Below are 23721 nucleotides of genomic sequence, written 5' to 3'. Positions count from 1 at the left end.
AACTTAAATTTTGAAACAGTGGGTGATTCAACTTACCATATTTTGTAATATCATTCATTTGATAATGCTATAAAATACCTCTTTTGTTTTCAAAACTAAAAACTACAATTCAAAACACTAAAGATATTTTAAAATGTGTACTCCAAAAAAAAAAAAAAAAAACACTTTCACCTTTATATCACATCAAAATATTTTTCAAATCAATTTTTTTTTTTTTTTTTTTTTTTAAAAAAAGCTTTTTAAAACCATTATATCTTTATCTGTGTCATAGACTCATAAGAGAGATCAAAAGCTTAAAACTTTAGAATAGTAAATACTAAATACAACTGTGAGAATGGACCGAGGGTTGAGAATGGGCTGGGCCAATTTTAAGTAGCAATAGTAAAGGTCTTCTAAAGAAGAAAAGGAGAAAAACATGGACAATTGGGCCATTTTCAGAGAAGACACCGTAAACAATGGCAACTTCAACGACCAGCGGGAACAGCAGAGAAGGCACGGCCAAAGCCATGGTGGCCGATCAGATCTCCCAGACCGTTCAGTCCACCTCCAATCTCCTCCATCTCATGCAACAATCCTCTGCTTCCCAGGCAACCATCTCTCTCTCTCTCTCTTATTATATATGCAATTGTGTGATTGAAGTGTTCAGCTGTACTCGTCTTTTGCATAATAAACCCGTTTTGCATATGGGTTTTGGTTCAATTTGGAAGATTGAATGTGCTTGAGAAAATTGTTGTGGTTGTATGTTGTGAACATGTTTATGAAAGTTGGATACACTCGGTTTAATTTAGCATCAGAGTAAAAAAATTGTTTTTTTTTTCTTATGGAGTCGGAGAAAATAGCGTTGGGATGGGGAATTCCCAGAAAATGTTTTGTCAAATCTATGTGGGTCAGGTAGACTTTGAACGATGGGATTGTTTCTTCTCCATTCTGATTCGAAGCTTTTCTAGATGCGTTTGGCCTTTGTGAGAGGTGAGAACCTTTTGAATCACTTCCATTCCTCTCATCAGACAATCTGTTGCTCGTATGTGAACAGCCATTACCTGGTTGACAAGCAGAAGAAGCAGATAGAGTAGCAAGTTAGAGTGGAAAGGACATGAAAGTAACAGAGGCAAACTTTGATCAATTTTTTTATATGTATAGTAAAATCTAATAATATGGGAATAATTTGATCAACCTTATGGTCATGATAGAGCCACATGTAATATTTGTATAATGTGCCAATGAGCTCTACCGAAAATAGCACATCCTCCCCCTGTAAGAGAGTAGGGTAGAGGTTGAGGTCATGGGTTCAACACCTATTGGATGCGTATGTAAGTTACCAATGAAAAAAATGAATTATTGACATATGTAAAAACAAAATGCTAACTTATTTCAACAGAAGAATGAAAATTTATACTGGAATTTGAAGTAAAAAGAAATGTGAAGGTTTCTGGGACCAAATCTTTATAGATAATTTGGGTAAAATAAGAAGTGCGATATGTGAGCAGCATTTTGATAAGTGACTTTGCCCACTTTGGGAAGCAGGTAAGTAGTTATTGTCTAGTAAATGCTATGAGTGGTCCCTTAGCTGTGGTCAAGACTGCGAGGGACTAGAAGGCTTGATGGGCAGGTCATACGCATTGGAATGGATAGGAGATGACTTGAATTTTGGAGATGATCCCATCCATGTTCAAGAATGCAGGATGTTAATGGCTATATCATTGCTATTGCCCTGACTCGTACCATCATTTATGTTGTAGAATTATTTAGGTTGTGCTTCCGCACGTAAATGTCTCTTGAGTTGATAACTTTTCTTTTAAGAACCTTCTTTGTATGCATTATTATCCCTTTACATTGGTGATGCAAGTTGTATATCACCTGTTAGTGCTTCTTTTTACTTTTGCAATGCAAATCAAACTCAAAGATAGTGAGATTGTATTACACATAATAATCTTCTTAGTTTATATCTATAAATGGGAGGAAAAATATACAAGAAGTGCATTTTGGTGGGTCTAACTTACTTTTATCATTTGTGAAACAAACAACTGCTTTGCATGTTGAGTTGAAGAACCAAATCCAGAATTTTGCAATTTAGATTTATTAGAGTTCTTCTTGAAATGCTGGGAGTGTGGTCATTCTGCTAATTACAGTCGTTGAAAAGTAAGTTATGAAACAGATAAAACTTATGCAACATTGGTGAGGTAATAGAGAAACTACAATCTACCAGAGAAAAAAGTAAGAAGGATCCTGATTTCTGTTGAAATATGCAAATCAGTGAGGTTATCAGGTGCAATATTTTTTTTTTCTTGCTTGCAAAACGTTACTCATAAATCACCTTCTTTCTTTCATTAACCATCCATATGAGAGTGATGCATACTGAAAGCATCTTAAATTGTCACAAACCGACTTATATTCCTTTATGGCCAATTGTGCAATGTTGCTCTAACCTATGATCACATCTACAGGCCCAACTGATAAAGCTTCCAAAGAACCTTTTGGCAAAAACCTCAGCAATCAAGAATACTGGGCAGGTATGTAGGTCTGCTGTACAAATATAAGTATGGGATATGTTTCTTGATAAGTATAGGATATCTTTAACAAAACCCTTATGACTGATCTTTTGATTTCTCTCCTCTTTTGCTGCAGGTGTTAGAGCAGATGCCTCGAGTCATTTCATCCTTAGATGCACATATGGAGAATGGATTACAAAGGTTGTATTTATGTAGTACGCTGGTTTTATTTGAGATTACCATCAGTCTTAACATGCACCAATCACTTTCTGAAGTAACTCTCATTTTACAAGAAACTTGTAAACAGGTGTTGGATGCCTGTATAACAAGTTTTTTAACACTTTTTGAAATGCTTTCAGTGTCGTCCCTTGGTGGAATGGGGCAGTTTTTAAAGCTCCATTCATATTATAGATCCTGTAACTTTAAATTTGGAAACACATTGTTTTGAGGATCCATGATGATGCTTGCAGAAAGAAGAGCTTATTTGGAATTGGCTAAAAACTTCCTTCTCAGTCATTCAGCTTTTCTCAGCAGCCACTTCCTTTGGTGTATGAGTCAAACGGAAACATGTTAAAATTGTGCAAAAATCACAATTGTTCTTGGCAGCAAAATGCAATGAAAATTGTAATATGTTGAAGAGTAATGCTACACATACAGTCATGTTAGCCACTAAAATTTTTTTAACATATTTCAATCATGTGCAAACATGTGTTAGCAAGTTGTAAAAAAGTTGTAAGTCTAGTATTTTTCTATGTTGAATGCATTTCTTCAGTTTTTATTATTTGGAGGTCAAAATAAGTTCATATTTACACATTTTTGCCCCATTTTCTAACCTCTATCCATTTCATGATCTAAAGTAGATTTCAATGGTGTATATATTAATGTCATTTAAATGGTGTACGCGGTTAGATAGATGCATTAAAATAAAATTGGGACCATTTAAGGGATCTTTCTGACTTGCATGTAAAATGGCTAGTAATTATTGTCGAGTACAAACCATCCTTGACTATTTTGATGCCATTGTAGTGACCATTGATCAAATGCTGTGCTGCATTAAATGCATGTCTGGATGCTGCATGGGACATAAACCAGAAATATTTCACTGTAATAAAAGAAGGAAAATCAATCAATTATCTCTCTGGTATTGAGCTCCACAAAATTTCATATCTGGCTCTCTTGGCTTATTTGAGTAATATTTTCTTGCAGTGTTCCTCATCTACAAATTGTGATCCAGTTACTTGCAAATATTGAAAGCTGCCAGATTAATTCTATCTCTCAAGCTCATCTCTCTCAAGAGGTATGGCACAATTTTCTTTCTTTCTTTCTACCCCACATTCAAAGCTTTCTCCACAAAAGGCCCATAAATGAAAGTTGACTTAATGCTTGTTTTAAACCCAATTTTGGTGACATTTCCTGTTTCAATTTCCCTGCGTTTTCCTTCAGGAACATGAGTTGGTAAAACCTTCAGAGATTCCTTAGCTGACTGAAATTCGAATTCACATTGCTGATGAAGACTAAAATGCGATGGCATGCACTCAAATTCTATCTCAGTATGACTTTTGACTCCTTGTAAGCTCACATGTTGTTTGTCTGTGGTCCTTGTTTAACATTGAATATAACCAGAAAAATCATGTGTACATCGATTATGAAAAGACACTCTGTTCCATCTTGTGATGTTCTGCACATAAAATGTGCTCTCTAGGGATAGGGATGCCCGTCTACCATGAATGTAACCAGATATACGTCTCATTTTCATTTCTCTATGCGTGTAAAACACGTCTACGGCTTATAAAGGAAGCATGTTTGATTCTTTTCCCATTGACCGCAGACTTTGAAAGGTTCTAAAAGCAACTCTCCCTTTCTCTTTTTCAGTCACTCACACACCCATTCTCACGCATGCTATTGGTTGTTCGAATAGGTATTTGAACGGTTCAAATCTCACTTGCTCAGACTTTTAGAACACCTATCTAAGCAGGTAAGACTCTTAGGTGAGCGTGTCATATTGTGCACATGCACTACACTTTTGGTATAATTACCAACTAGAGCAGTAACTAAGAGCGTTAACTCGGGGTTGACTGAAGATTCGACCAATGATACAAGAATTTGTGTATAAAAATAAAAACTTTGAATGAACACATCGATACATATTTTAGGTATAACTCGCTCTTATAAACAACTTGTGACAAGAAAACGTTAAAAAATTTATATACACATGATTAAGATTGTATTTAAGCCACATATAAAACTCTTAAAGATCGTAATACACATCAATTAGTTGGTGGCTTGGGGATGATTATGGGATTTATTTAATTCTCAAATCCTTATGGATTTCAACGTATCTGCAAATTTTGAGTGCATTGAATGCTCCTCTTAATATTTGCCACAGCCAGCATCACATGACAAGATTGGGATGTTCATGGATGGTTGGTTGGTTGGTTGGTCGGTGCATGCTAATGTAGACAGCTTCTTTTTTGGGAATTTTTGTTTTTGGATCCTTAGTAACTCCTGGTCTGTTATAACGGTGAAAAATATTAAAATACCTATGATAACACTTTCTTTTTTTTTTTTTTTCTTTTTTTTTTAAATGAACAAAACTAGTGACGACTAACATAAACCACAAAATATTTCACATCAGAACAATTTTTTTTTAAAAAAAAAAAACTAAAAAATAATAAATAATTCTGATTTTATGATCTTTTGCTTAAACATGAGATCACATGTTGAGATTAAGACGTCTCTTGTAGCGAATCCAATTTCAATTAGAATTGGACTAATCCAAATCAGTCAAATTAAAATGTAAAGCAAACACAGTTGGACCTAGAGAGAATCAATTTAATAATATAGAATAAAAAAAAAAGGCTTCTTCTTTGTGGTGGGAAAGAAGAAGCTCATATGCATCGTTCAAACTTGGAATGTTGTCTGCCACGTGGAAGAACCAGAAAGAGTGGGATTCTCAATCAATGCCTTTTTATTTATTTATTTTTATTTTTTGCTCTTAATTCCATGTTTTCTGGGGTTACTAAGATTTGAGAGTAATGATGACAAATCCAACAAACCAATGGCCAACCCAGTTACCATAGAAAGCGAAAACCGACCACACCATTAAACACTCTAAACGGCGCCGTGTCCCACAGAGTACGGACTACCCTCACCACCAATCTTCCATATTTTTTTTTTATATATATATTTATTCTACAAAATCCGAACGGCGTGGAAAGGCAAAGACCCGCCATTCATAAATGTAGGAATACAAAAAAAAGAAAAGAAAAGGAAAGAAGCAAACAGAAATCTCTCTCTCTCTCTCTCTCTCTCTCTCTCTCGCGGGGTGTGTTGCTGATATTGAAACCCTAGAATTTATTCGCACAACGGACATGGCTGCTGCCTCAGTGACTCTGCCGTGTGCTTCTTCTTCGTCTGCTTCGTCGTCTTCGGCGGCGGCGTCTTCGTCGCTGTTCTCTCGGAGCTGCTCTCTCGGCCACAGACGCTTCGTGTCCTACGACTCTCGCTCGCGAGCTCACGCTCCCAACAGCGTTGTACGTAATTCTGTCTCTCTCTCTCTCTCTCTCTCTGTGGCTTCAGAAGATGTGAAATTTCAGTATGATTGTAATGACAAAAAGTGACGGGAAAAGAGAATTTTTTGGTTCGAGTTTTGTCCTTGTTTCATTGGTTTTTGTTTGTTTTTGCTGCAATATCAATGGGTTTTCTTTCTTTGATTTGTGGGGTTGGGTTAACTGGGTGAAATTTTGCATTTTGAAAATGAGGAATGAAGGTCTGAGGGAGACAGCTGCAAAGAATTTCGTTTTATAATTTATTTATTGTTGTGACTTAACACTGTTATGGTTATACCTGCAATGTTTGTGATTTTTTTTTCCTGTTTTTTGAGGTATATGAGAATTAGGTTGGTTGATGTCATAGATAATTAATATGGGTGTTTTTTTTTTTTTTTTGGGTGGCAGAAATGTGATCTCGCAGAACCGTTCAAAAATGTAAATGGGAAGCCAATTGTTCCCATCCTTAACGAGCGGACGCTACCCAAGTTCTTGGAAACGGCACGCATGGAGAAAACGGTCAACAGGACTAGTACCAGGCTCAAGCTATTTTCTGGCACTGCAAATCCTGCACTTTCTCAGGTAAGACTAGTATTTTCTTTTGGTTGGTGGATGAATGTTCTGTTGTTAGTCAAATGCTTTCTGATTAAATGGTGGGAGAAGATAATGGGATAAGGGCTTTCTTATCATATTCTATATTATCATTAATACTTGATGATTCACTAGTAAGCATGTCGATCATTCATTTTTTGCTCTTGGTGTAACCAATTTGGCAATTTGTCTGTGGTTTATCCTGTAAAGTTTTTCGAGCTGTTTTTCTTATGGTGGTTGCTGAAATTCTCTTTGATGGTATTGGTCTGAACGTTATGTGCAGACCAGTGTTGGGGAGTGATCAATGTCTTCTAGTTGTGATTTTTGTAATCATTGAATGAGTTTTTTGTTATCTCATGACATGCCTGTGAGCTTTCCATTGGTCAAAGTGCCTTATGTCTACATTAATCTGGTTATGATAATTTGTTAAAATCTCAATGTCTTTGATGGAGTTGATCTAAATTTCGCCCATTTAAAGGAGTAATATGTGATAGAAATTCGTAGATATGCCCGTACTTCGAAACGAATTTTCGGGCTATTCAATTTGCAGGATTTTATTGGATTTGTATCCTTCTGTTTCAAGTCCAACTGCCCAAATGTTTATAACTTTGCTTTTGAATAAATTTTCTTCACCCAAAAATGTGGTGAATGTAAATCTTTATTTACTTAATCATGTCTAGGAATATGAATTTTTTATCCTCCTTTTCTTCATTTCTTTTATAGGCAATATGTACATATATACATGTATATATCCAACCTATAATTCTTGAAATTTTGTGCTTAAGTTGCTAAAATCTCTGTTCTTTACTACCCCTAGGAAATTGCTTGGTACATGGGCCTGGAACTTGGAAAGATCAACATAAAACGATTTGCTGATGGTGAAATATATGTTCAGTTGCAAGAGAGTGTCAGAGGATGTGATGTATACCTAATACAGCCTACCTGCCCTCCTGCAAATGAGAATCTCATGGAGCTTTTAATAATGATAGATGCTTGCCGTAGAGCATCGGCCAAGACCATTACTGCAGTGATTCCATATTTTGGATATGCCAGAGCTGACAGAAAGGCAAGTTCTAAGTTTTGCAGTGTAGATTAATGAAGTTATCCGTGATAAATTTTTTCTTGGAGTATGTATAGACACTACTTATTACAGACAGAACTAAGGAAATCTGACAGAGATGATGATGATTGGGAATCTATAATCCCAATTTTGGTGATCTGGGGGCCAGGCAACGGACCTAGATGAGCAGCCATTCAGTCCTTTTTCTGTCTAATTTTTATTTAGAAATAAAAAAAGAACTGGATGATCCTTCGTAGATGTCAATGGAGGGGGTTATGACTTTCATAAGCATTTGCACCATCTTGTGTTCTGTACATCCTGAGTTAACATTGTCTCCTCCATCTGTAATTTTTTTCCAGACTCAAGGACGTGAATCAATTGCAGCCAAACTAGTTGCGAACCTTATCACAGAAGCGGGTGCAAACCGTGTTCTGGCTTGTGACCTTCATTCTGGGCAGTCCATGGGTTACTTTGATATTCCGGTGGATCATGTATATGCTCAGGTAAATTAGTCCACCATCCTGATTGTTGACTTTTACTGATTTAATGGTCTCTAATAGTATTGTTTGTTATGTGTGCTGTAGCCTGTGATTCTTGATTATCTTGCCAGCAAGACGATTAGTTCTCAAGATTTGGTAGTGGTTTCCCCTGATGTTGGTGGGGTAGCCAGGGCACGTGCTTTTGCAAAAAAATTATCTGATGCGCCTTTAGCCATTGTGGACAAGAGGCGTCACGGACATAACGTTGCTGAGGTAGTTTCTGACCAGTATTTTTTGACATTATCTGTTTTTTTTTTCCAACTTACATGTGCTTTGATCAAACTCTTGATTCTTGTCAGAATTATTTTAAGCTAGATGCCTGTGAGGACTTGTTCTTTAGTGTGTGATATCTTTCATATCCTAAAACTCATGGTTAATGCTTCTCAGGTGATGAATCTGATTGGAGATGTGAAAGGAAAAGTTGCAGTTATGATGGATGACATGATTGACACTGCTGGTGAGTCAAGTGCTTTTAATGCCAAACTCCAATCATAAACCTTCCTGCACACCGGATATTAAAAAAATGAAAAATAAAAGAAAAAAGAACGGAAATCAATATGTATTTAGAATCTCTTTAATGGTGTGTTGATGTATGTTTGAAAATATTTCAATTGCTAATGATTTTCTTCTTCATTTTGTTGTTTGGTTAACTTTTTTTCTGCTAGTCAGTTGGCATGAGTTTATACCCGATTTTCTCCCTTGAATAGCGCTCGTCACTAGGTTTTCTCATGAGTTTATGCCCCTTTTTGATATTTAATGAAGGCATGACTAAGTTCTAGATTACCTCTGCAACTTTATCCTCTACAGTTTAAATGATGAAGCTGGTACACAATTATGCCCCTTGTGATTGAAGTCATAACTCAAATTCTTGTTTTCTTTTTCTGTTAAAACAATGTGTTGATTCTTGCAAACTTTGGTTTTCTCCAATTATTGGGTTTCTTCATGGAACTGATGTTTCTTATCAAAGAAATGGCTGTACCCTGGGAAATAACTTGTTTAAAGACAGAATCATAGAAAGGATTTTATTTTGAAGCTTGAGAAAAAAAAAAAAAAAAAAAAAACATAATTGATAGTATGAGTTTCCTTTGAACTTTATCAACTTATAACTAGTAAATTTGTTGTGGGCTGTAGGGACTATTGCTAAAGGTGCAGCTCTTTTACATGAAGAGGGGGCCAGGGAGGTCTATGCATGCTGCACTCACGCCGTTTTCAGGTATTGACTTAATTCACAGCATTTGATATTTTCTGTTGTTTCTCTAGATGCTTAGGACAAACTTGCTAACTTTATTATGAGATGAATCTAAATAGTTTGATCAAGTTGGAGAAACTTAAACTTATTAAATCATCTCTCAGTTTTCCTGAATTCAATTAACTCCTTTTTCTTGACAGCCCTCCTGCAATTGAGAGGTTGTCAAGCGGCCTGTTTCAAGAGGTGATTATTACAAACACGATTCCCATTGCAGAGAAGAACTACTTCCCCCAGTTGACTGTTCTTTCAGTAGCAAACCTGTTGGGTGAAACTATTTGGCGTGTTCATGATGATTGTTCAGTGAGTAGCATTTTCCAATGAAATCATTGGAAGAGTTGAAGGTGTTGAGTAGCTTAGCTGATAAACTTAATTGAAGCCATCATACCAGAGACGTATACAAAGTCCATCATTCACCAAGGATGGAAAGGATTTAGAGAATAGAAAGGGATTACCGCCTGTTTTATCGCCAGTAAACCCAGGGCATTTAATGGCTGAAAAGAGAGAAGAAAACAGATGGAATAGTCAATTTCATTGCAGATTTCTATTGTTTTCTGCATTTTTTGGTGTAATTTTTCTTCCAATACATGTCCTTTTTGGTTCATGTTCTTTCCATTATCATTATGTTTTTTTACCCATTTTTTCTTTCCTTGTTTTAAAAAGTATGTTGCATTAGTTTAATTTAATGCAGCCTGCTTCTTGTTAGAAGGATTACACCAGATTATGATCTTCCCCATTTTAAGAAAGTCATTTCATGGTCAATATTAAATTTTACAGATCTAATGGTAGATATATTATTACATGGTAAATATGTTGTTATATTATTTAACACTATGTATAATGTCAGATACAAATTTTTTTTTTTTTTTCTTTTATAAGTCAAAATAAAATATTGAATGTGAAATGGCTTTTCCAAATTCTGAAGTCCATCTTCAGCAGCAATGGCTATTTTGTTTACTTAAAATACACTTTTTATCTTATTTTAGTTTAACTACTACTTTTTCATTACAAATTAGTGGAGTACCTAATTACCTCTCTTTAAGTATCATTTTTATTGTGTTTTAATCCTAGTACCCTACCTTTTCTTTCTCTCTGGGCGGTGAAACAGACCAAAGTAAAGGTGTGTTTGGGAATGTGATTTTAAAAAAATAATTTTCGTTTTTAAAAGATATCGCAAAACGTAAGGTATTTAGTATTGTGATTTAAAAAATACTTAATTTAAAATAGGAAAAAGAAAATTACGATTTCTATAAGCAAGTTAGATGGTGCTTATTTTAAAAAGCGTGAATTTAAACAAAAATAACAATTTCGCATAACAAATATTTACTAAAAAAAATACTTTTTACCTTGTTTTACCAAACATCTTTGCGATTCTAAAAAAAGCGAATTCAAAAACGTAATTTTTAAAATTACATTTATTGAAACTATAATTCCAAATAGACCCTAACAAATCAACAACCACCCAAGTAAATTAGACCATACCAAGCCAAGCAAAACACCACAAACAATCGGCCATTCTGCCATTCCACTAAAATCACCAACCCAACCAACTGGGAAACAATTAACCATAAATAATTCTGTGTACCTATGGTCGGTGCCATCTTCAACACCATCAACATTGAGTAATTCTAAAAGTCTTTTTTATGGCTTTTAAAATCACCATTTAATCAAAATCTTATAATAACCAATCACAAACTCAATGGTGATTTAAGAGTCACATCATTCTTGGAGGGACACACGAGTGACTTATAACATTACTCGATTGGGGAGAGGTAACTTTCATTTTCTAAAAAAAAATGTTTTCACAAATAAAATCTTAGAAACATTTTTATGTATTTACCTAACAATTTTTATTACAAATAAATAAATTCTGTTTCAACTAAACAAAGGGAAATGAGTAATGCTATTACACTCTTTTTTTTTCATATTCATTTCTAATTTTTTACACACCCTTAAGTGGCTTTTAAATTCATAATTGAATAAAATCTAATAAAAATTCATTCCAAATCTAATAATTATTTTAAAAGTCACCTAAAAATATATACAAATAAATATATATATATATATATATATATATATATATATATATAAATGTGCATAGCATTATTCAAAATAAATCAATAAATACACGGATTGCTTTCCTTTTTTTTTTTTTTTTTTTTTTTTTACATGTTATACGGATTGCTTTCTAGTTTCAGCAAGATACATATACTAAATTAATCTGTAAAATATTGTTATAAAGAATGATCCGACCCAAACCCAAATTCAAACCCGACCGACCCGCCCTTAGGCTTGCCCTAGATTAGGGTTTCCGTGTGTCTATAAAAATCACCTCTTCAACGCCCTTTTCTCCATCTCCCATTATCAGCCCCTCTCTCCCGCTCTCTCTCTCTCTCTGTTTTCTTTCTCTTGCACTTGTTCTTCTTGTCTCATTGTATGAAAAAGGTGAAGCTGTGATGAAGATGTAACTGTGTACCAGAGACGGTCTCTAACGAGACTCCGTCGTTGACGGCAACACAACCCTCTAAGAAGTTCTGAGCTCTCCCTTCATTTTGTTTTATGCTTTGTTTTTTTCATGATCTATTTTGCTGTTTTTAAAACCGTTATCTTTGTTTATTATACACATTGTTATGGTGGTGGTGAGGTATGGGAAGGTGAAAGGCGAGGTGATGATAGAAATTCATGTCTGTCAATCCACTGAACTTATAATGTGACGACTCCATGAATCCCGACAGGTTCTGATCGCTATCTTCCTCGTACCAAATTCTAACAAATGGGGTCACTTTATTTTGTACGATTTATCTTTTTGCATTTTTTGTTTTTTGTTTTTTTTTTTATTTATTTTTTAAAAAATAGCGATGGTTTTTGTTTGGTTGGGTAATTGATGAATCTCATTGATGCTTTATACTTCCGCGTGAAAGGTTCTTTTTTTACCTTATTTTTTTAAAGTGTCTTTGGTTGGGCAAGTGATGAATCTCATTCTAAAAAATGGGTAATTTGCGTCTGAAATCTTTCATTGATGTTTTATCACCTTGGAGAACTGATGCCCTCTTTCATTGATGATCTATGGAGGACCATGCATCAAGCCGTATCAGATTGTAATGCCTTTATTCTCTGGTTATCTTATAATGCATTGTACTGCGCTTAGCTGGCTTTTAGCGGTTTGTTTGCCACTGTAAGCTTTGGATGTTGGCTTTCACTTTCTTATACTGTGCCTAATTTGGTAGCTAGTTTTAGCATTTGATGGCTCTACCTGTTTACACTGATGTATTGTTTGTGTGATATGAATATTGTTGTAGTATTCTGTTCGTCTAGTATGAAAATTAATCTGTCTCGTTACGTTATATATTCATGAATGTGGTATGAAGATATAATGCAACTGTGGCATAAGATACTTTGGCCTCGTTTGACAACACTTTTTGGAAAATTTCCAAAAAGCGTTGTCAAACGAGGCCAAAGTGTTTGCTTTAGTTGCCTAAGTTTTAGAAGAGTTCAAAGTTGGTTGAATAATTGAATTTGTGTCATGCCAATCCCTTTAAATGCCCTTCACTGCTAGTATATGATAATCTTGGTTGAGACTGTTATACATAGTATTAAAGGTATTCAAGGAGATATGGTATGATTTGGATTCAATTATATTTCCATATAATTAAAATGAACTGTTTATGGAGATTGGCTTGTTTGTGTGGCCAAATAGATCGCAAACTGCCCCTTGAGAAGAACACAGAATTTTTTTTAGAAGATTTGATTTTCTTCTAAGATCTATTGTGAAGACTCCTTTAGAGGCATCTAGAAGAGTTCTTTGTTCATTCTAAGGAAAATCAGTTCTGCCCAAAATGGCTCTATAGAAATTATAGAGTGATGATTCACATCACGCTGGCGTGCATGAACAGTCATGCACGCCCGGTTAATTTTTTTTTTATAATTAAAATATATTTTTATATTTTAATTATAAAAAAAAAATTAGCCGGGCGTGCATGACTGTTCATGCACGCCGGCGTGATGTGAATCATCACTCGAAATTACAACGTGGTTATTTGTGGTCAAATAGGTGATGTGTAGTCTATTTGGGTGAAGGATAGTGTATTTTACCTTGTTTTATTGTTTCTTTTTGTCTATTAGGTTGCGCATGTGATGAATCTCAACACATCAAATGGGTAATTTGCGTCTGATATTTTCATTGATGCGATTCATGTTGGATTCTGATGCCTTTCTTCTTTGTTTTCCTTTTTTTTAAAAAAAAAAAAAAAATTGTCTATAATTATCTGTTTTCGGGTGATTTTCTTGATATCCTCCAAGTGTACGTCTATTAATTAGTATTTTATGGTGAAGGTTTCTATCTAAGACACATGCAATGCACATTGATCCCAAGTCTAATATTAGTAGTGTAACTCTTTTGGATTTTGGGATGCAATAAGCTCAAGCAAGACCCTATTCGGTATAGTAGGGCAGCTCATGTGAGGTTGCTTGGATCTCACTTGAGTCTATTACCCTATTGAATGGGATTCTTGTCCTTTGAGTGGATTTAGATCCCGTGCAATAAGGTTGTCCTATTGCAATGAGATAGGGCAGCCCTATTGCACGGGATCTAAATCCGCACGAACATTATGATGTGACATGTGCTTTAGAACTTTTGCTAAATAAATGTCTAATTAAAAATTATGAAAGTTTGTAGGTGTTTGATTTTAGGGCTGCTGAATATCTTGTACATTTCAGTTTACTTGTGATAGTGGTAGGAATTCCATTTAAAATTTAGCATGTTCTAGTAAATCTTTAAGAAAAAGTTTTTAGACCATGCTGAATTTTGAATGGAGGTCCTTTCATGAGACATAATATTTTATTGAAATAAATTTCTTTCAAATTTGGAGGAACTTTCTTTCAACTCATTTTAGTAAATGCCAAGTTTTAGGGTGTCAATCCGATCTTGGTTACTAGTTATTGGCCAAAACCAACAATAAGGTTCCTGGTTAACCGGTTATGCTGGTTCTAATTTTTTAAAATTTTGGCATTTGGGCTTCTTTTTAGGTATTGAGCTTAATGTTTGAGATTAATTTAACCATTTTTAGCCTATTAGTTTTAATAAACAATTAACCTTTTTGTTTGACTAGCTTGGCCTAATGCATTCTTTTATAGATGAACAAACTTTGTTATTGGCGTTTTCTTAGCAATGTGGGACAAATTGGAGAACTACCAAAGATTGTCCCACATTGATAAGAAAACACCAATTCTTAAGTTTGCTCATTTATAAGAGAATGCATTAGACTAACTTATTGGAAAAGGCTTGAAGAAGATGGGCAATAGAGATGTTTAAAGTATAGGGTTACAGGGTATATAAAAATCTGGTACCTAATATATATATATATATATATACATACTGGGTATATAAAAACCCGAAAACCGGTTACCCTCGATTACCAGTTGATACATGGTTACCTTTTTATACCTGGTTATAACTAACCTAGTTGACACCCCTACCAAGTGCCCTCTAATATGAGTGCTCATGTTAAAGGAATAACTTTCTTTTTAATATAATAAAACCATGTTAGAGGACATTTGTCATTTATTAGAGTGGGACCATCTAATAGTTGGTTTGTACCCTATTTTAACCAACCGTGTTGACACAACTATTTTAACCAACCGTGTTGACACTCCTACCAAGTGCCCTTTAATATGTGAGTGCACATGTTAAAGGTATAACTTTTTTTTCTCGGACATTCGGCATTTATTGTAGTGGGTTGAAGGAAATTTCTTTAAAATTGGTTTGGATGAAATTTCTGTACATATTTTATGGAGAAATGCTAGAATTTAATAAAACCCTCTAGGTGACAAAGTGCACATGCCTTAAGTTGATGTAAAAGGGCACAGTCCAAGTTAATGGCAAATGACACTTAGCCACCTAGAATTTTGATGAGCAAAATGTAAAGGTTTTATTAGATTTTGGATATCTCTATTTTATGTTACTAGTATCTAGGTTTTAATGGCATTATTAATTATTAATGTCCTTTTGCTTTTGAGTTGATTGTTTTATCAATGTTTGTGTTAGTTTCATGTGTAAATTATTTTTAGGTCTTAGTTTTGCATTGCGTAACATATAAAAAAAAAGCTTGTCCTTGTGATCCAGTATAAACTGTTTTCACTTATCTGATGATAGGCTTATGCAAATATTCTAATTTGAACTTAAATATTTATATGTGCTTTGCTTTGACAATAGAATTGTTACAAACCATCTGGAGCAGAATCAGAAGAAGTCCTGGAAATGAAGAACAGGAAAAGTTGGCTGCCGTGAAGTGAAGAACTATATGAAGTCTTATTGATAGCAATTTTTTCTTATGATCTCCTGTAATTAGGATTTGGGTAACAAGAGTCATCTTGTGAGAGTTTTACGAAGTAGGATTTGTAAGCATAAATAACTGCAATTCCACTGCCATTGCAATTTATTTGCTCATCTTCGACAAACTTGTTCATCAGTCTTTCACTGATCAGATTTTCATATGGTCTAATGTGGTCTTACCATCAAGTTTGTTGGCAAAAACAACTCTCACGTAGTCTTCATGGTTTAAAGTCTTGTAAATAGCTTTTTCCCCCTTCATTATATCTGGCAGAGGACCAATCATAGTGCTTATATTTGGACTATGGAATGCTGCAATTGAAAGACGTTCCATTGTTGGGTTCACAATAGCCCTGTGCTCAATGCTCTTATATTTTCCATTGCTCATGATCTGCATTGATAGTACAAAAGAGTTGTGCTTGTTGTGAAGATAATATGTTATTTATGGATGAATATCCTAGCAGTTGTAGCCAATTACCTCAAAGACGTCACCAATGTTGACAATGAATGCTCCAGGGATGGGTTCAATGGATATCCATTTACCATTTTTCTTGATTTGTAGTCCTTGGACGTCATTAACTTGTGTCAGCAGAGTTAAACCAGTGGCATCAGAGTGTGGCGTGAGGCCCATAACCTTGTTAGCTTGAATGCAAGGTGGATAGTAGTTCATTCTGACCCCTTGTGTTCCATCCTCAAACATGCTTGTGAGCTTCTCAGGTTCTGGGCCACCATTTTCAGAAGGTTGATTGTAAGTCTTTGCAGCTCCAATGAGTATTTGTCCAAAGTTTCTCTAATGAGAAAATGACCATCAAATGGGTACATCCGTCACTCTGGGCATGTTATATTCTTGTCTAGTAATGTTAAATACACCCCATCTTATTGGGCTGATGTAGTATATAGCATTTCTCGTTCGTATCAGTATCAGTATATTGAAAATTTGAAACTGCGTAGTTTTACCTGAAAGAAGTGGGAATGGTAGGCCAGAATCTCATATTTCTCTGATGGACAGGTTGGGGAAGCAGGAAGAGCATGTCACTCCAGTCAAGTTTTTGATCTTCAGATACAACAAAGGCTTGGCCGTATCCTTCAATGTTATTTGGTAGCTGTGCATAAACTTTCTTCTCCTCTAATGGCAGCTGGAAGAACTCCTGTGTGTCAGTCTTCATCTTCTCAATCACCTCTTCTGGTACTCTATGGTTGATCAACTGGTTCACCAGCAGAATTACACCAAATCTATGATTAGTAGAACAAGTAGGGAGGGTTGGATGGACATACCTGAAAGTAGCCCCATTCTCGGCAAGCCAGATGAAGTTTTTCCAGTTCATCTTTAGAGCCAAGTTTGCTCATATCAATCACTGGAATTTGGAGAGAATCATCAATGAACAATTCCTCATTCTCCATCTCTGTCAAGAGGTACTGTGGTGGGATATCCTTCAAGCTCTTGGACGCCAGAGCTTGTACATTCTTAACAGGCAGAGAACCACCAAAGTCCTTTCTGCTAAGCACCTCATCAGAGTCCATGTTTTCCGAGGATAATATCAAAAAATTCTTGCAGGATGGCATGTTTTATATTTGCACCATATGTGCTGGTGGAATCGAGAGATTCTACGCTTCTTGACGGCAAGTCGGCAATAGATCCTCTTTGGTGAGTTTGTCCAGATGGTTACCTATAAACAGATATGGAAAGTTTGTCTGGTTGGAGAGGATGCTTACAACATTCACATCGGGCTAGCTGTAGTAAAAAAAAAAAAAAAAAGAGCCTTCATCGTCTCAGCAAATTTGAGCCGTAGCTCAATAATGAATAAAAAAATCAATATGGTCGTGTCTCTCCTCTTTGGAAATATTGGAAATGAATAAAGAAAAAAAATATTTCAAATTAAATAATGAAAGTTGATTTCTAAAATATTGAACTCGATCTAGGTGCTTTGAAAAAGTGAGTAACTAAAATTGAAAAATGTGTTTTTTAGCTAAATTTTAATTAAGCATTTGATGTGACGGATGTGAATGCTCTTAGGCTAAGTTTGCTCCCAAGTAACAATCATGTGCGGAATGACACTATATAATACTGGGCTAGCGAAAATAGCCAAAAAATTATTCTGACTAGACCTCTAGAAAATATATATATATATATATATATATATATATATATTTTGATTAAGGATTTGATTAGCTCAACAAACCAATGTGTAAGTTAAATTAATACAAAGAAAATCTTATTTTCTCTCTTCTTTTAAGAATAGTGAAAATAGATCATATATATATATATATATATATAGGTACAATGCTTAGTTGGATATAGATATTTCAAAAAAATTGGTAATTAAAACAAAAAAAAAAAACAAAAAAATGTTCTATAACTAAATATTTGCTTAGCCGCACCTAAATGCTCTTAGGTAGTTATGCAAATCAAGTTATGGACAACCTAGTCCTATGAAAGAAATAAGAGGCAGAGTTAATGAGAACCTTGGTAGTTGCTGGGGCTTGCCTGACAAAACACTGTTCTAGAAACGAAACATGCCTAAATTTCCTCAAATATTTAATTTATACTAGCACTTTTTTAAAAAAAATTTTATTTTTTTTAATTTTATTTTTATGAGGGTCAAAGGGTGTTCAGCCCCACATTTTGTAGGCAAAATGAGCATATTTTTTTGACAAAATCATGAAAAGTCTCATTTGAAATTGCGTTTGAAAAAAATGATAGTTTAAAAATATGAAAAAATTCAGGTTTTTGCCTAGCTAATAAGGGAGTGCGTATTAAAAAACACAATTTTGAAGACAAAACCACTATTTTAAAGGGCAAACTGTATTTTTCTCAAATGCTTAATTACATTTTTGAAAAATTGTATGTTCATTAATTGTATTTTGAAATTACTATTTTTTGAAACCGGACGTTTTGAAACTGTTAAACCAAACATATAGTATCACAAAGATGTAATTCTTGCAAACTATTTATTCTGATTATAAATTTAGTACAAAAAGTAGGTATAGTTGTAATTAAGAAGCCCCATTTTTCCAGAGCTAGGAATTGAGGAACCTACAATTCTTCCTGATTTCTCCTTCATTTCCAGTGAGTACATTGATGTTACCCATCTTGACAATGGATTTGGCAAATGCATCAAAGAAAAGCTTTTGATTGGAGGCATAAGCCCACACTTGCCCTATTATCTCCCCCTCATGATCTTGGGTCACCAGCACATTATCAGACCCTAACAAGCCTTCTCCCTGGAGAATGTTAAGGTAGTAGTGGTTGTCAAACCTAGCTGGGGTGGTGAAATCAAGTGGTGCAATTTCGTTGTCCTTTCCTGACTCTGGGCATATGGACCGTAGGATTCTTCTGAAGGTTGTGTATCTCTTATAAGGATCATGATGTTGGGTGCTCACATCATACACCCTTTGCCTGAAGCTAAAACATCTTGCCTTTCCCATTGTATGGCTTCCTGCATGTTGACAAGCCCTTGAAGATTGCATGGTGTTATAACATAGAAAAATATAGAGAAAGATTATGCTTGCCGGTTTTCAATGATGAATTTTACATGAAACTTGCATCATTTGGTATTAGAAACAACCATTAAGTCGATTATGGGATAGAAATGATAACAGTTTTGTGATCAAGTTACAGAGAGGGTGACTTATAGGCGGGTTAAAATGTTTTGATACTATGCGTGGGTATAGTGTTAAGCCATTGAATTCGATAAATGAGTGAAGCCGTAAAAAAAAAAAAAGAACAAAAAAGAAAAGACTATCATATTTCCTAGGGGTAAAAGAGAAGTGTTAGAGAGCCAAACAAATGAATCCAGAAAAATTTTCAAACTAACGTGGCAAGGGTTTTTAAATTAAAAAAATATAATTCTCTCTCCCTTGTCTGTCACTCACGGTCTGCCACGTCAATTTGAAAATTTTTCTGAGTTCGTTTATTTGGTTCCCTAGCACTTCTCAAGATAAAAAGGCGTAACTGCCTACTAAATACTAACTGCACTAACCATTAACTGCTTGTGAAAGCTGTTACGGTTAGCAGTTTTAGGCTTTGAAAAAACTACAAGCCACTAACCCTTAACCACTAATTGCCTTTATGCATATTATATTTATATATAGAAAAATATATGAAACGACATCGTTTTTGTGTTTAAATATATATAAAAATCTAGAAATGATGTTGTATGTAGTAGGGTATTATTATATTACCATAAAAACAACGTTGTTTTGGTTTTTATTTTTTATTTTTTTAAAAACGATTAACGGTTAACTGCTAACCACCAACAGGCATAGGCGGTTAGTGGATTTTATTAACCGTCTAAGCGGTTATAGTTAGCGATTTTAGTCAATAACCGCCAACCATAATCGCTTTTCACACCTAGTTCATATATATTTTAATTTGTTTAAAAGCTTAACTACGGAAGTATGCACTAATTTGTTGTAAAATCTCACCCGATAAAGCAACCAAATCTCCCACATCGAGGCCATGTTGTTGAAAATTGGCAATGAGAGACTCCAGAGAGGAATTGGGAGCAGGGATGAACTGGTTGGCACCATTGAAGCTTGCTTTCACTGAATCTCTCCTGCCTTTCGAGACATCCCATCCTGGCCCACCTTGCTTGTTTTATAAAAAAAATAAAAATAAAAAGAGTATAACTTATTACAACAATATACAAAATTATTACTCATCATTCCATTTCAAAATAGATAATATGGTCTAAAATGATACAATAATTAAAAAATACAAAAGTGTTTGACTGTTTCTTCAAGGTATAAATTCCAAGTCAAGAAAATGGGGGTTTATTTGTTAGGGGTCTAATAATATAAGTATTTTAAGATTAAAATACCTCAAGATAATATGTTTATCTTTATAGATAATATTAAAAGTACGGATTATGATTTAAATATTAGAGATAAGAATTATCAGTCTAAAAGGTCTAGGCTCTCTTATAATCTAAAATCTAAGTTTTCTTATAATCTAAAGAGAGCTGCTACGCGTCCCGAAAATTTTCCCGAATTGAGGTTCCGACTGACGTGGCGTTGGTAAAACAAACTACAGTTAAGTTACTATTATTAAAAAAAAAAAAAAAAAAAAAAGAAAAGAAATAGACCTATCCCCTTCGGCCCCAAAAGAAAAAATTTCTCTCCCCAACACCACAGGTCTGCTCTCTCTCCCCCACCCTCACGCATTTGGCTTCCGACAAGGCCCACGCCCACGCCGACCCACTGCACCAGATCGGAGCTGACGTCCACCATCCGGTGCTTCTCTCCCCACGCTCCTCTCTCTCTCGGCGACACCCGCAGTTGACAAGAGGGATTTTTTTTTTTTTTGTTTTTTTTTTTCAGCTGGTACTTTTCACAGATCTGCAGTATTCTTTATTTCCTGTGGAGCCAATGAATTCCTTTTAGAGATTATTTTGCACCAACCTTGATGCTGCTGGTGTTGGGTAGAGAGAACTGTGATGTGCTGTGCGTGATTTTTGGGAGAGAGAGAGAAGCATGCTGAAGGTGAAGGGGATAGCATGCGTGGGTGGGGTGGGTGAGTGGGTTTACTTTTTATTAAAAAAAACAAAAACAAAAAAACTTAACTGTAGTTTACTTAACTACAGCCACGTCAGTTGGGAACTAAAATTCTGGAAAATTTTCCGGATCTCTAGCATTTCTCTAATCTAAAATTTATCCTATTACGTGTTTGCAAAATCATTCAAGTAACATTATTGAACAAGAGAGAGAGAGAGTGTACGTGGACAACAGCATCACGAGCAGCAATGGCAAGAATATCAGCACATGAAACAGTAGAAGGACAAGCCTCTTCCAAAAGATATTTAATCTCATCAATCACCTCAAATCCACGTAGGGAGTTCAGGTTAGGCCCAGCTTGCTTTTCACTCACCAGGCTCCCCTCACTGTCCAGAAGAACTGAAGCATCGCACCCCTATATATAGCCATCACCAAATTATTACTAATTCAAATCTTAAACACATACATACAATAAATGGGAAGTACTGGTCAAACACCATTTGTTAATGCTTTGTAAACGATTTTCTTTTTGTTATAATAAGTATTCTAACGTGACACAAAGATGAAAGCAGTTCTTATTTTTATTTTAAAAAGAGAAACCATAAAGAAAAAGGAAAAAGTTTTATCAAACGAAGTAAAAAAAAAAAAGACATACATTTTACCACATTCTATCTTTTGCAGAAAGTAAGGAGAAAATTTATAGAAAATAATTTGGATGGTTGGTCCAATTTGACTGCAGAACTGCAGAAAAAGTGTTCTGATGTGTGTTTGAGAGAGAGAGAGAGAGAGAGAGAGAGGGTTAATTAACCATGACAAAACAATCATGGAAATGCAAGCGCAGGAGGGAGGCAGCCATGCGAGGATCTTTAAACACAGCAGTCTCAACACCACGTCTCACAATATCTTCCACCAAGGGGCAACTTTCTTTGTAATAATCGACGGCTAGAGACCCATCATCCACACTCAGGGTTTGAGTGCCACGCAGAGCCAAAAAAAGGGCAACCATGAATATTCTCACAACCTCCATTGAAGAAAATGGAGAGAGATATTGTTACATGCAAGAATTGCCAAAGTTAATTGAACTATTTTCACTGTGCATGCTAGGAATGTTGCAGTTGCATCTCTATCTATAAGTCCTAGGCAAATGTCTGACAATGATGTTCTACCCTATACCATTTGACTCCTCATGTCTCTTTCTGTGTTTCTCACCAACATGTCTTAAGAAAAAATTCCTTTAGGGCTTTTGTCAAAGTTTGATGCAACTAACTCAACCTAATGTTCCATTACTATATTAATTTAACTGCCCTATCGGTAGCAATATTACAAGCTGTCTGTCAAAGTTTACAAATCCGATCTAGCTCGGTATATCTGCTAGCTTTTGCATGCCTATAAATTTATGAATAATATTATACCTATAACTCTTTTACAATTTGCTGACACGTATCAATATGTGATTGGAATTACACACGCTAGCCACTAAATTTTTTTATGAGCACCCATTAATCACATGCTGACACATGTCAACAAATTATAAAAAATACCTTCAAGTTGCCCAATGTTAAATCACTACTTATAATTCATATGTGATTAGCGTTTTTTCTGAGTTGCTACAAATTGTATCAAAGCAATCTAGTGACGTAAAATAAGGTATTTATGGCATAAAGTAACTTATGCATGCCTTTGCACTTTCTCATACAAAATTCGTTAAAGGTCGTTTTTTTCTTAGACATCCAACCTACTAATTTTCGGATACAAGATATCATCTAAGTCACTATGGGTGCATTTGCCCAATTGACAAGTAGGAAGGAATCAATGTTAATTAGCTTATTGGATCCTTTGCAATTCATGCGAAAATTGGTCATTGACCACCCCAAAAAGCCTCTAACTTGATATATATATATATATATATATATATATATATATATATATATATAATTCAAAAAAAGGGTTTTTGGATCATTTTCAAAGTGCCATCCAAACAGAAATTAGTAATTTTCAATATAGATATTTTTTCATCAGAAAACATTTTATGTCAAAACAAACATAAGCATAAAATCACAAATTATTATCAGTCATCTCCAAGGTTCAGCTCTAATCCAAAGCTTTTCCAAATACCAATATTTTGGATGAACTTAATTGGGCCAAAACAACATTGTTAAAAAAAATAAAAAATTATCACAGTTGTTGGCATTTTCCCAAGGTTTGCTTATATTCCGATTTTAAGGTAAAAACTTTTGGCATTTTCCCAAGGTTTGCTTATATTCCGATTTTAAGGTAAAAACTTTAATTTGATATATATATATATATATATATATATATATATATATATATATTCAACTTTTAAGGGAAATAATATACAGCCAGAAGAGGAAAGAATATACATAATATGTACATCTGAACCTGACCCATGTATATTGAAGGTATATG

The 23721-nt window shown here is 34.8% G+C and overlaps 4 protein-coding genes, 1 long non-coding RNA gene and 4 other non-coding genes across 9 annotated transcripts; 7 read left to right on the top strand and 2 right to left on the bottom strand.

Moving 5' to 3' along the window:
• Nucleotides 1-424: 424 nt before the first annotated feature.
• TOM2B (tobamovirus multiplication 2B) lies at nt 425-4299 on the top strand. Its single transcript, XM_059587208.2, has 5 exons — nt 425-587; nt 2445-2510; nt 2626-2690; nt 3696-3786; nt 3933-4299. Exons 1-5 carry the CDS (start codon nt 456-458, stop codon nt 3966-3968), a joined length of 390 nt encoding a protein of 129 aa, XP_059443191.2. The 5' UTR covers nt 425-455; the 3' UTR covers nt 3969-4299.
• A 1393-nt stretch (nt 4300-5692) lies between these two features.
• On the top strand, nt 5693-10117 carry LOC132174696 (ribose-phosphate pyrophosphokinase 1). Its single transcript, XM_059586339.2, has 8 exons — nt 5693-6022; nt 6446-6619; nt 7446-7694; nt 8048-8191; nt 8273-8440; nt 8615-8684; nt 9359-9440; nt 9617-10117. The coding sequence occupies exons 1-8, from the start codon at nt 5861-5863 to the stop codon at nt 9795-9797; spliced, it is 1230 nt and encodes a 409-aa protein (XP_059442322.1). The 5' UTR covers nt 5693-5860; the 3' UTR covers nt 9798-10117.
• A 1804-nt stretch (nt 10118-11921) lies between these two features.
• Nucleotides 11922-12015, top strand: LOC132176801 (small nucleolar RNA U61). Its single transcript, XR_009439662.1, has one exon. It is a non-coding gene; the product is annotated as a small nucleolar RNA U61 (small nucleolar RNA).
• A 119-nt stretch (nt 12016-12134) lies between these two features.
• On the top strand, nt 12135-12219 carry LOC132176807 (small nucleolar RNA snoR14). Its single transcript, XR_009439667.1, has one exon. It is a non-coding gene; the product is annotated as a small nucleolar RNA snoR14 (small nucleolar RNA).
• Nucleotides 12220-15946, top strand: LOC132173899 (uncharacterized). Its single transcript, XR_009439357.2, has 2 exons — nt 12220-12571; nt 15685-15946. It is a non-coding gene; the product is annotated as an uncharacterized LOC132173899 (long non-coding RNA).
• Nucleotides 12431-12525, top strand: LOC132176795 (small nucleolar RNA Z101). Its single transcript, XR_009439655.2, has one exon. It is a non-coding gene; the product is annotated as a small nucleolar RNA Z101 (small nucleolar RNA).
• Nucleotides 13596-13687, top strand: LOC132176796 (small nucleolar RNA Z101). Its single transcript, XR_009439657.1, has one exon. It is a non-coding gene; the product is annotated as a small nucleolar RNA Z101 (small nucleolar RNA).
• On the bottom strand, nt 14289-17524 carry LOC132173897 (S-norcoclaurine synthase 1-like). The gene is given in 5 exon segments (XM_088514957.1): nt 14289-16192; nt 16280-16530; nt 16533-16591; nt 16759-17006; nt 17077-17524. Coding segments are annotated over 5 exon segments (1086 nt in total). The 5' UTR covers nt 17365-17524; the 3' UTR covers nt 14289-15952.
• A 1290-nt stretch (nt 17525-18814) lies between these two features.
• LOC132173896 (Peroxidase superfamily protein) lies at nt 18815-22338 on the bottom strand. The gene is made up of 4 exons (XM_059585568.2): nt 22103-22338; nt 21518-21709; nt 20227-20392; nt 18815-19238 (listed from the first exon to the last, which is right to left on the bottom strand). The coding sequence occupies exons 1-4, from the start codon at nt 22319-22321 to the stop codon at nt 18820-18822; spliced, it is 996 nt and encodes a 331-aa protein (XP_059441551.2). The 5' UTR covers nt 22322-22338; the 3' UTR covers nt 18815-18819.
• Nucleotides 22339-23721: the final 1383 nt, after the last annotated feature.

Source organism: Corylus avellana, chromosome 3 (genome assembly GCF_965113065.1).
Source record: "Corylus avellana chromosome 3, dhCorAvel1.hap1.2, whole genome shotgun sequence".
NCBI classification, from domain to species: Eukaryota; Viridiplantae; Streptophyta; class Magnoliopsida; order Fagales; family Betulaceae; genus Corylus; species Corylus avellana.
This window is presented reverse-complemented; position numbering and strand designations above follow the sequence as displayed.